Source organism: Brachyhypopomus gauderio, chromosome 16 (assembly GCF_052324685.1).
Source record: "Brachyhypopomus gauderio isolate BG-103 chromosome 16, BGAUD_0.2, whole genome shotgun sequence".
NCBI classification, from domain to species: domain Eukaryota; kingdom Metazoa; phylum Chordata; class Actinopteri; order Gymnotiformes; family Hypopomidae; genus Brachyhypopomus; species Brachyhypopomus gauderio.
The window spans coordinates 19,716,434-19,729,913 of record NC_135226.1 but is presented as its reverse complement, the minus strand read 5'-3'; the positions used below and the strand labels follow the sequence as shown (position 1 = coordinate 19,729,913).

The following is a 13,480-nucleotide window of genomic DNA, read 5'->3' as shown; positions in this document are numbered from 1 at the left end:
GGTAAGATGGCCATGTCTATGGTAAGATAACTGCATATGGTAAGATAACTGTGCATATGAGTCGATAGCTGTGCCTATGGGAAGATAGCTGTGCCTATGGTAAGATAACTGCATATGGGTAGATAACTGTGCCTATGGGAAGATAACTGCATATGGGAAGATAACTGCATATGGGTAGATAGCTGTGCCTATGGGGAGATAACTGTGCATATGGGAAGATAGCTGTGCCTATGGGGAGATAACTGTGCATATGGGTAGATAGCCGTGCCTATGGGGAGATAACTGTGCATATGGGAAGATAGCCGTGCCTATGGGGAGATAACTGTGCATATGGGAAGATAGCCGTGCCTATGGTAAGATAACTGCATATGGGTAGATAGCTGTGCATATGGGAAGATAGCTGTGCCTATGGTAAGATAACTGCATATGGGTAGATAGCTGTGCCTATGGTAAGATAACTGCATATGGGTAGATAGCTGTGCCTATGGTAAGATAACTGCATATGGGTAGATAGCCGTGCATATGGTAAGATAACTGCATATGGGTAGATAGCCGTGCCTATGGTAAGATAACTGCATATGGGTAGATAGCCGTGCCTATGGTAAGATAACTGCATATGGGTAGATAGCCGTGCCTATGGTAAGATAACTGCATATGGGTAGATAGCTGTGCCTATGGTAAGATAACTGCATATGGGTAGATAGCTGTGCCTATGGTAAGATAACTGCATATGGGTAGATAGCCGTGCATATGGTAAGATAACTGCATATGGGTAGATAGCCATGCCTATGGTAAGATAACTGCATATGGGTAGATAGCCGTGCCTATGGTAAGATAACTGCATATGGGTAGATAGCCGTGCCTATGGTAAGATAACTGCATATGGGTAGATAGCCGTGCCTATGGTAAGATAACTGCATATGGGAAGATAGCTGTGCCTATGGTAAGATAACTACATATGGGAAGATAGCTGTGCCTATGGGAAGATAACTGCATATGGGAAGATAGCCGTGCCTATGGTAAGATAACTGCATATGGGTAGATAGCCGTGCCTATGGTAAGATAACTGCATATGGGTAGATAGCCGTGCCTATGGTAAGATAACTGCATATGGGAAGATAGCTGTGCCTATGGGAAGATAACTGCATATGCGAAGATAGCCGTGCCTATGGTACGATAACTGCATATGGGAAGATAGCTGTGCCTATGGGAAGATAACTGCATATGCGAAGATAGCTGTGCCTATGGGAAGATAACTGCATATGCGAAGATAGCTGTGCCTATGGGAAGATAACTGCATATGGGAAGATAGCTGTGCCTATGGGGAGCAACGGGTGCAGTTTGTTTACTGATCTGAAGTCAGGTTAATCCCTTACTGCTATTGCACGGTGCGCTGCACGTAGGCAAGCAGACTGTGTGCAGAGGCAGGGCATGCGTGTCCTACATGGGTGGGGAGTGAGATGTTTCCCTGTGGAGAACTGGATTTAAATGGATGGACTAATTTCATGGATAGAAAAAAATATTCTGCAAACATAATAAATCACAGATTAGCACATAGACACATCCATAATAATATTTACACACACACCCACACACACACACATACACACACATACCTATATGCGTGACCATGAGTGGTTAAAGACCAATTTTAGACCATAGGTAATGTGGATGTCCAGTGGCTACTCTGTGTGTGTGTGTGTGTGTGTGTGTGTGTGTGTGTGTGTGTGTGTGTGTGTGTGTGTGTGTGTGTGTGTGTGTGTGTGTGTGTGTGGGTGTGTGCGTGTGTTTATGATGAACTCCACTCATTTGCCTTCCGTGCAATCACATATACACAATGTTGAGTGGGTGGGGCACTTACCAGCCACATAGACTAGGAGCGAACAGAAAAAGAGAACTGTTTCCATGGCAACTGCACAGAAAGTGAAAGAGAGAGCGAGACAGACAGAGAGAGACAGACAGGGAGAAAGACAGAGAGAGAGAGAGACTGTTAGTAAGAGTCTGTGTCAGTGGAACTCTTGTTAATGAACTCAAGATGTGTAGACATGTACAGATGAGCAGATGGCACTAAAACAGTAAAAAATCAATCTGGGATATTTGCAATTTGCAGTTTGCTGTTTGTATCAGCAGGTTAGATCATTTTTTTTTTGCCAGGTGTAAACACCATTTATTCCAACTCAAATGCAACATATTGATGTGATAAAATATACCAAAGTTATTTGCTCATGCACTAAATATAAATTCACTACTCATAAAATATCAACACAGCATGATGTACGTAGTTTAGATCACCTTGGACAGTTTAGGGCTCATGCCAGTGGAAATAAAAGCAGTCTATTCAGTTCAAAGTGACAGAGTAAAGAATTTGATGAAGAGAGAACACTGGAAACCAGTCCCAGAATTACACTGGAAACCAGTAAAGGACACTGACGTGAGCCTCGCTGCTGCACAAAGCCAGTTGACACGCCGTTTACTGTCAAGTCCCACACAAGTTATGAATATCTCATGTATAAGGATATGTTGATGTTGACAAGGTTCACCAGGTTCACACCAGGTGTGTAAAATGAGTTACTACATACAGGTCTGTTAGCTACTTTATTTAAATAGCACACATCTGTATTTCCGGACTATGCAAACAATGTAAACCGCGACATACAGTATTAAATATTAAATATTAGTATTAAATAACATATGCAAGTAAACTATGTATGATTCTTCTACTCAGATGTTTTTGGACAATGGTGCCAGAATTTGTATGTTAACGTGCAGTTAATAAACCTTTTTTTTTTTTTTGTAGTATTGTGGAGAGTTTTTGTTTGTGAACATAGGTAACAAATGAAAGAAAAACCTAAGAGACACTGAAACTACAGAAGCATGATGGCTGTGGTCACGTGTGGTCACGTGTGGTCACGTGTGGTTACGTGTGGTCACGTGTGGTCACGTGTGGTCACGTGTGGCCCAGCGAGGTCCTTCCCAGGACAGAACCCGCAGCTGAACCGGGGGAGATTCAGTTTGGGTGCACATGTAAGCACTCTGCAACAGCCTCCCTATATACCAGCATCCCTACCAGGGGTTTCGGTTCTTGATGGAGAGTGAGAGTGCGTTTAAACTGAATCGATTGCTGAGAAGTGAAGTGGTTAGAAAAACAACCTGATGTGCTGCCTCAGATGTGGGTCTGTCTCCTCTGTGTCTCTTTGTTTTAGTGAGCAATAAAAAGAGGTCTGTGCACCGCTCCCTTATTTCTCCCCTGGCCCTGAGACACATCACCGTGGTGAGAGCGTTCTTCTGAAGGACATTCCTCTAACCGGTGTTGATCATGGTGAGAGGTGGTGCCAAACATGTCTGTCCTGTCCAGTCTCCCACAAATGTCCAGTCTGACTGAGATCCTCTCTTACTGCTGAACCATATAGTCTACATGATTTTCATCGTTTACACCATTTTCATACCCACCAAACCATTCAGTGAGGGCGTCCTATGGAGAGGAAAACCGTCATCCACAAACACATAATTCTCATCAGCACAAACATGTATCACAGTACAATAAACGTCACTGGACAGAATACTGTATGGACCCGCAGATACCCTCACCTCTACAGGGACAGACAGACCCCCCCTCTACAGGGGCAGACAGAGCCTCCCCACTCAGTAAAATGGCCCAGAGCAGAGCAGCCACAACCACAAGTCTGTACAGAAGTCTATACACCAGTGCCTATAGTTACCACACCAGTGAACATTCAGGTGTGCATTTCTAATGAGGGGTTTATGTATACTGCAACGTCACTACAAAATCTCTGTGTTGAGTTGCTGGTTGTTCCTTTTGATGATGTATGATGTTTCTTTGACATTGTAAAGCACTTTGGTTTTAAAATGTGCTCTATAAATAAAATGTACTTACTTACTTTACTTACTTACTTTTGACACTCTGATTACACACTGCACTGGCATTCTCAGTTACCTTAGGCCTAACTACACTAGTTTGCTCATTTCCTCGCAAATTTCTGCGTCTGAATACAGTTCCTAACCCCTTTACTGATGTCTCTCTCACAGATCTAAGTCACGTGAGTCATTGCTCCTAGTGAAACACTGTCAGGTGAGCAAATCTTTCTGAGTGAACGTCCTTTGACCCCTTTACAAGGCACTCTTTTCTTATTTTTTTCTCAGAATCAACAGGGCCTGCTCTGCATTTTTACACCTGACGCTGTAAGAACTTCATCACGTGGTACAACTGGAAACATCTGTCCTTGTTTCTGCCTTCAGTTATTCAGCTTTTGCCATAAAAAACTCAAGCCATGCAAAATTTCTCATCTTCTATTCCATAAATACCCCTATCTCATTGGCTCCTGTATTCCATAAATACATCTATCCCATTGGCTCCTGTATTCCATAAATACATCTATCCCATTGGCTCCTGTATTCCATAAATACATCTATCCCATTGGCTCCTGTATTCCATAAATACATCTATCCCATTGGCTCCTGTATTCCATAAATACATCTATCCCATTGGCTCCTGTATTCCATAAATACATCTATCCCATTGGCTCCTGTATTCCATAAATACATCTATCTCATTGGCTCCTGTATTCCATAAATACATCTATCCCATTGGCTCCTGTATTCCATAAATACATCTATCCCATTGGCTCCTGTATTCCATAAATACATCTATCCCATTGGCTCCTGTATTCCATAAATACATCTATCCCATTGGCTCCTGTATTCCATAAATACATCTATCCCATTGGCTCCTGTATTCCATAAATACATCTATCCCATTGGCTCCTGTATTCCATAAATACATATATCCCATTGGCTCCTGTATTCCATAAATACCCCTATCCCATTGGCTCCTGTATTCCATAAATACATCTATCCCATTGGCTCCTGTATTCCATAAATACATCTATCCCATTGGCTCCTGTATTCCATAAATACATCTATCCCATTGGCTCCTGTATTCCATAAATACATCTATCCTATTCACTCTGGTATTCCAGCCAGGTTCTGACATTATATTTTCACCGCAGTAGTCACACAGTAGTGACATGTTAACTTTTCAGTCTCTATAATTAAATTTCTCTCACTACTCAGATTAAACTATAATTAAAAATTAATTGTTTCTTTTTTTTACAATTAGGGAAAGAATGTTTACAAGAGAGTAATGCTAAAAATGATAATGTCGCAGTTAGCCTTCATTTAGATTAATTATAGTTCTCATAATATATTTTAAAATACATGTTTTCACTCATGGCAGAATCAAGATATTTTGGTACATTGGATTTAATTAAATCCAATGAACTGCAATCATAAAAAAATTTAAGGATGTTCAAGAAAAACTTTATATTAGTACCCAATGATAATGACAATGACATGAAAAGCTTCCCACAAGTCATCAAAATTGGAGAGACGGCAATGTTTACAACACATAATGTACACAATGAACTAATATGAATGCATGTATCTCAACTGGACATATAATCTTGAAGACATGTACTTTCCAGCAAATATATTGTTATCTGGTCTGAGAATCAGCAGCACTGCCTTTGAATACAGGTGTACACTGATCAGCCACCACATTAAAACCTCTGACAGGTGAAGTGAATAGCATTGATTGAATCATTACAGAGCCACCTGTTGGTGGTTGGGGGGAGGGGGGCGGGATCTTAGGCAGCAGGTGAGCAGTCATTTCCTGAAGTTCATGTGATAGAAGCTCCTGTGTAAGTGATAATCACTGGAGCAAGAACATCTCCAGAACATAAAACCACGTGGAGTGTTTTCACTATGCAGTGGTCAGAACCTACCAAGAGTGGTCCAATAAAGAACAGGTGACCCAGCAACGGAGTCATGGCGTGATCCCACAGAAGAGTTACTGGGTCACAGACGGATAGAGATGTTAATGCTGGTTATGATAGAAAAGGTGTCAGACAACCTTCTGCATATGGGGCTATGAAGGCACAGAGTGGTCATAGTGTCCATGCTGATGCGTATCTACCACCTAAAGTGTCTACAACGGTGAGAAGAGCATCAGATTTGGACCACAGAGCAGTGAAAGAAGGTGGCTTGGCCTAATGAATGGTGTTTTACATCACGCAGACAGATATGTGTATGCACACTGGTTATCGGTGGATGAGATGGCACCAGGGTGAACTATGAAGAGAAGGTAAGCCTGCAGAGTGATGGTGTGGGCAATGGGGAAACCTTGGGATTCATGGATGTTACTTTGACACTGCAACCTACCTAAACGTTGTACATGCCTTCATGGCCATGACATCCCCCAATTGGGGTGCACAATAAACTACACAATAAACTACACTTTAAACAGGGCATGACTGCTGACCAGCTTTGCATAGGCTGTTGGGTGTATCGGAGGCATGTATCGGGATGTGTGAGGATGTCGAGTGAGTCAGCGGCTACCTGGTGTGTCAGGGGATGATGGATGGGTTAGACCAGTGGTTCCCAAACTTTTTCTGCCGTGCCCCCCCCCCCCCCCCCCCCCCCCCCCCCCCACTCCCCATATTGATACTTGCGCTTCAGCGCAATGAACAAAGTCATACACCTTTATATGGTGGAATTTAAAGTGACGTACAAGCACTTGTACGTCACTTTAAAGGTCCATTTCAATATTTCTCAGCACGTTAAACTTAATTAAGTTAAATATTTATACATATACTTGAAATTATTCGAAATAATTTGCTTTTTAATCACCTTATTTAATGGTTATTTATTTTCAAAACGCCCAATCTTAACGTCTTCACGTTCTCTCATGTTTCGTCCTGGAATTACAAGAGGCTTGTATTTGTTAACATAATACAAGAGAACTATTCAGTCAGACAGATATTTGTTGTGAAACGAAGTAGTTACAATTTCAAGCATTTTCAAGTACTTTAGCCTAAATTCCAGCACTTTTCAAACCTGGAACACAAAGCAACATTAAAATTGGTCAGGTAAATATTTCTTCCCCTGTTGTTGAGGGGTGTTTCTTTATACCACCACATATCATTTCGGACAAAATTACAAAGAATGTGACGCGGCTAGTATAAACGCCTCCACCATTCTCGCAGATTCATAGATGTATATTTCTATCTATATAGATCTATGTATATATATATATATGTATATATATATATATATATATATATATATATATATATATATATATATATATATATATATATATATATATATACATACATACATACATACATACATACATACATACATACATATATATATATATATATATATATATATATATATATATATATATATATATATATATATATATATATATATATATATATATATATAGTGTGTGTGTATATATTTATTTATTTTGATGACTGGTGTAGTGTCAGGTAAAAATATTCTTTCACCGGTTTTGCAGGAGTTTTTTATTCTCCACTGCCACCTATCGCCACCTATCGTTTCAGAGAACACTGCAGTGAAGCTCGCGCAAGTATAAACGCCTCCACCGTTCGTGCAGGGTTGCGCGATGTGGGCGGAGTCACGTGCTACGGTCACTCGCGAAAGTATAAACCAGGCTTTACTTCCAAGCTCTGCGCCCCCCCCTGCAATAGCTCCGCGCCCCACCTAGGGGGCGCACCCTCCACTTTGGGAACCACTGGGTTAGAGGAAGGCGGAATGACCATGAGGCAGAGACTGGGGTTCAGAAGCTGTCAGGGTTCTTCTGGGGCATTTAGGAGATTCAGAGGATTTGGAGGTCTCTGAGGTGCCTCATCCCCCCTGAGGTGTTTTAGGAGTCCATCTAAATGTTTATTTATTTATTTTTTCACTTCAGATTTACCTTTTTTCAAGAGAGAAAAAAAATTCCTTCCAAGCATCACCCCACTCACTATCACACATCACCCCACTCACTATAACACCTCACCCCACTCACTATCACACACATCACCTCACTCATTATCACACATCACCCCACTCACTATCACACATCACCCCACTCACTATCACAGATCACCGCACTCACTATAACACATCACCCCACTCACTATCACACACATCACCTCACTCACTATCACACATCACCCCACTCACTATCACACACATCACCTGTGTATTCTTTATTTCTAGAATTTAAGTAGGTATGAAATGATTTAGAGTGGTGAGAGACAGTTGAAATCAAATTTATAGGGAATAGATCATATAAATGCATATTAAAACCTCACTATACCAGGTCCATAATTTCTCGTCTTCATCCTGCCATGCAGAAATTGCTCATCATAGCTTTGCTAGCAGTGAATGTGAAAACTGCCACAGCCAAGGTCATTAGCAGATAATCTCAGCTATATCAGAGACATGATGTCATAGGAGTGGCTCAGACCCACCACACAAGTGATGTCAAAGGAGAGGCATCAGGGTTGCCAACTCTCACACATTGAGCGTGAGACACACGCATTTCTTACCTCTGATCCACATCTATGATTCAATGAGTTACTAGTTCGCTCTGGCGCCAACCACTGGCGATCGATAGATCGCGATATAATACTTAATTTGTGTCTATTTTACGTCCCCCCCTCCCTTTACATTCGCCTCCTCCTCCAGGTTCAAATCTCACTCCAAGCGATCTTCAAAAGTTGGCAACCCTGGAGGCATGAATATTTCAGAGAAGTCAATTCATATGAGGGGTTTGGCTATATCAGACGTGATGTGATTGGAAAAGGCTCAAACACACACACACACACACACACACACACACACATACAAATAATATATATGATATATATTGATGTGTATTTGTACGTTATTATGTTCAAAGAATAAAGCTAAATGAATCCTTCCACATCCCTAGTTATTGTTCTATACAAAATCATATGCAGTTTGATAACAACTAACCTGTGTGTAAACTGCTGAACCTCCATCAAAAAATGTGCTCCAAAGTCCCAGTTCCCTGGTCCCTGTTCCCTGGTCCCTGGTCCCAGTTCTCTGGTCCCAGTTCCCTGGTCCCAGTTCCCTGTTCTCTGGTCACTGTTCTCTGGTCACTGTTCTCTGGTCCCAGTTCCCTGGTCCCAGTTCCCTGTTCTCTGGTCACTGTTCTCTGGTCACTGTTCCCTGTTCCCTGGTCCCTGTTCCCTGGTCCCAGTTCCCTGGTCCCAGTTCCCTGTTCTCTGGTCACTGTTCTCTGGTCACTGTTCCCTGGTCCCAGTTCCCTGTTCTCTGGTCACTGTTCCCTGGTCCCAGTTCTCTGTTCTCTGGTCCCTGTTCCCTGTTCCCTGGTCCCTGTTCCCTGGTCCCAGTTCCCTGGTCCCAGTTCCCTGTTCTCTGGTCACTGTTCTCTGGTCACTGTTCCCTGTTCCCTGGTCCCAGTTCCCTGGCCAGTTCCTTCCATTCCCTGGTGAGCTTTGCCATGCACCACTTGGGCCACAATGCCCCCCAACTAACCGCCACAACGTGTAGTTATTAATGGGTAATGACAGGTTGAATTATTGCTGGTCTTTTACTTCACTTTATTTGTCTTGGAACAGAAGCACCCAGAACTTGTTTCACACTGCCAGGCGCGTGAATGACTTGATACAGCGAAACACCACTTCACCTCTCATTGTGGTAGCAGAGAAGCCATGCGTTCAGGACGTGTGTGCTGCCCCTGTCTGTTGAGGGCAATGTGGGTAATATGATATGAGACTTATTGGCTAGCAATTGCATAATAAAGACACTGCAATTCAAATCAGAGTTCGTGTTCTCTTAAGCAATTACAATGGCAACCCAGATTGAGGCCGCTAATGAGAAAGCTAAGTGTACGGCTGGGAATCGCTCACTGTCTTTGGTGAAGTCCAAGTCGGGCACAATGGATGGAGGTCACAGAAGCCTCCATCATACCACAGGACCTCCACAAGCTCCTCCACAAGTCTGACAGGATGGGACAAAATACCCAGATCTACTTATCCAAAGTGTAAGATTCATCAGAAATCTAGACATTTCAGCCTAGTTTGCCACTCCACATACATGCACTCTACGCAGGAAATCAAGATACGTGAATCCATCATTCTTTATCTACTTGACTCAGCAGAACAGAATAAAACTGTCTGCCCCGTCACCCTCCAAACACATACTACTGCTGCGAGAACAGAAACGACCCGGTGGTAACAGCAATCCTTCCAAAGGTGCATCTCATCCCACGAGCAGGAGGGCTCTCTGCGAGCTTTACTACATGAGTCTAAAGTGCTGCTTGCACCAATCTGCTTTGCATTTGGTCACACACTCCCAGTGCATGGCATCCAGCCTTACGAAGAACAACCTCACTCTGCAAGGCCCAGTCCTGCAGACCAACTGGACGCATGGCCAGTCTTACTACCTTGGCACAATAAATTCATTCCCAACTTCACCTCTCCCTGTATGACCCGCATCTGCCCACAACTGGTTCCACTGATGCTTCTGTCATCTTGTGTGAAATATACACAGACAAACTGAAATGCATCAAGAACACTAAGAATGCATCAGGAACTCAGTATTCTGCTGTGGATAAAGAGGTTCTGGCCATGTAGAAGCTACCACTGGATTCAAACTGTGCACCACCTTACAACCAAGGACATGGAACGCGTTGGAACGTGTGATGCATGCTGGGTAATGTAATATGATGGCTGGGTTCTACAGTTCCAGCTCCTTACTGCCCGTCTTCCTCTACCTCCTGCGTCTAATGAGAACGACCCAGAGTCTAAATATGTGTCCCAGCTGTCTACGCTTCTGACCGCTATCCCGTCCAATTAGCCTGCTGCGGCTTCCTGGTATTTCTCGGCAGTGCGTGATCTGCATGCTCAGGGTGACCACACCTGGCCTCCCTGTTCTCAGGGTGACCACACCTGGCCTCCCTGTTCCTCAGGGTGACCACACCTGGCCTCCCTGTTCCTCAGGGTGACCACACCTGGCCTCCCTGTTCCTCAGGGTGACCACACCTGGCCTCCCTGTTCCTCAGGGTGACCACACCTGGCCTCCATGTTCTCAGGGTGACCACACCTGGCCTCCCTGTTCCTCAGGGTGACCACACCTGGCCTCCATGTTCTCAGGGTGACCACACCTGGCCTCCATGTTCCTCAGGTTGACCACACCTGGCCCCCCTGTTCCTCAGGGTGACCACACCTGGCCTCCCTGTTCCTCAGGGTGACCACACCTGGCCTCCATGTTCCTCAGGGTGACCACACCTGGCCTCCATGTTCTCAGGGTGACCACACCTGGCCTCCATGTTCTCAGGGTGACCACACCTGGCCTCCATGTTCCTCAGGGTGACCACACCTGGCCTCCATGTTCCTCAGGGCGACCACACCTGGCCTCCATGTTCCTCAGGGCGACCACACCTGGCCTCCATGTTCCTCAGCTCCTCAAAGCCCTGTTTCCATTCGTGAAAGACAGGTGAGTCTGTGAAGGATGAGCATGTTTATATATGTATATATAAAAATCATAATCAGAGACAAGTGAGAAGTAATAAATAAGTGCAAATAACTAGTGCAAATGTCAAGCAAGACAAATATTATTCTTATTAACAACACTTGGTAGTTCAGTGAGCAGAGACCAGCAGTCATAAAGTGTAATAAAGGTGTCGTAAAAAACTTTGATCCTGAAAGCCAAAAATGTACTAGCCTCTCCCTACATGATGTCCATGGACAAAGCTCAATGAGTACTCAAGTATGGCTCAATTTGAAACACCATGCTTAAAGTCTCACAGAAGACAAACCTCAAGACTATTCTCTGTTCTGGTTCTGAGATGGTGGAACGATCTTCTGCTGTTCGGACTGCAGAGTCTCTTGCGGTCTTCAGACATAGCACTTGTTGTCCTTGTTGTTTACATTGAATGTTTATCTGTCTATGTTTATTTGCACTTTTAGGCAATTTTTAATTCCTGTTGTTTACATTTGAGCCTTTGTTGCAATACTAGGTACTGGCGTTGATTCTTGTAGTTTAGTAGTAGTATGACTCAACGATTTCTTGAATTCTGAGCTATCTGTGCTACTATCTAGGATGTATTCTGTGAACAGATGCAAATCACTTTGTAAGTCACTCTGGATAAATGCTCTAAATGTAAATGTGCACTCTGCAAGCTGAAATCAAAAACGACTGCAACACTAGATGTGGTGTGCCCACCTGTTCTCCACAGGGAGGGCACAAAGTCCACATTAACCCTCGATGACTTCATCTCTCAAGGGCGTCCTAAAGGTCTCAGAGCAGGCAGAGATTAGAGAGCATGTTGGACAGAGGGCTTTCGTTCGCACAAATGGAAAGAGAACGGCATGCATCAGAATGAGCACTCCCTAACAGTGTAACCGAAGTCAAACACACACACGGGTCAAGTCACCGAACCAGCCGCCACGATAAATGAGCCTCAGTCTGAGTAACCTCACACTCCTCTCTGGCCTGGATAAGTCAGATTCCCCCCCCTCACTTTGGTGGAAGGATTATGTAAAATGATATGAAATAGATAAGAAGGAAGAAATGGAGTATGATGACAATTTGAATGTTTTATATCTCACTCCTTTAGTGACTTATGGTTAAACCTATTCCATTGCAAAAATGGTTATACCTATTCCATTGTGTCTACTATTAAGCCAATTACTGTGAAATGCGTGTCAATCCAGGACTGCATTTGAAGTTAGTTAAGTTACTGTCAATACCTATTTTGATCAGAAATGTTACCTATAGTCACCTAGCTTATAGGTAGGACTGATCTTAAGTGGGGAAATGCTGTCTCCATATTGTATGACAGACTCCAGAGGTCGCTGTAACACTGTAGTGTTCTAGTTTTCTCAGAAAGAGAGAGACAGAGAGGATGTGATATCATGTGATATCATACAGTAGTTGATAATGTTACTACATTTGAAGACTTGAACTAAATTTGTCATCCCTCCTGTCTCCATATTTCTTCTACATAAGAGCACAACGGTATGAAAGATTGATGTTACTATCTGTCATGGAGGAATTAGATTACGTAATGGGAGCTTAATGTGGCTCTTACATCACTGTCATTGTCTTAATCAAATATTGCAGCCCGAAATGGATCGACGATGTGTTCATCTGTGTTATGTTGTCATTACGAAACAATATTTACAAACACTTATGTGAATATTCTTAGTAGCATATCTGCCATCATTCACGTCTCGTTGTACATTTTGAGCAAAATATCCTGCGGCCCCTTCTAATGGGCTGTGTCCTGCATTACCAGTTTACTGATCACTCCTCCTCACACACCTGAGGAAGAGGCTCTCTGGTCTTTAGGCTCCTTGCGAAGTCTCTTGTGCCTTAACCCTAAGATTCTGAGCCCTTTCTGCCTGGAGTGTCAGTATTTTGTCAGCACTTACCCTTTTTTGCCAGTTTTCTTTTTATTTTGTTGCCCGCCTCTGAAATCCCCATTTGACCCTCCTGACCTTGTTTCCTGCAAAAAAGTTGATCTATCATCTCCTTGTTTTCTGTTGTTAGCGGGCTCGTTAAACTTGATTCATGAGAAAAAAAACGGCGACTGACATTAAATCACTTGACC

The 13,480-nt window shown here is 43.2% G+C and overlaps 1 protein-coding gene across 5 annotated transcripts in view; it reads right to left on the bottom strand.

The window, feature by feature from the left end:
• Positions 1-13,480, bottom strand: part of fxyd6 (FXYD domain containing ion transport regulator 6) — a 60,685-nt gene that overhangs the window by 7,203 nt on the left and 40,002 nt on the right. For 4 of the 5 annotated variants that reach the window (XM_076976069.1, XM_076976065.1, XM_076976066.1 and 1 more), the window contains one exon: positions 1,862-1,912. In XM_076976069.1, the coding sequence (XP_076832184.1) occupies positions 1,862-1,907 (46 nt within the window). In that variant the 5' untranslated portion in view covers positions 1,908-1,912. Of the gene's footprint in view, positions 1-1,861; positions 1,913-13,301; positions 13,376-13,480 lie in introns of all 5 variants that reach the window. The other variant, XM_076976067.1, reaches the window with a different exon arrangement.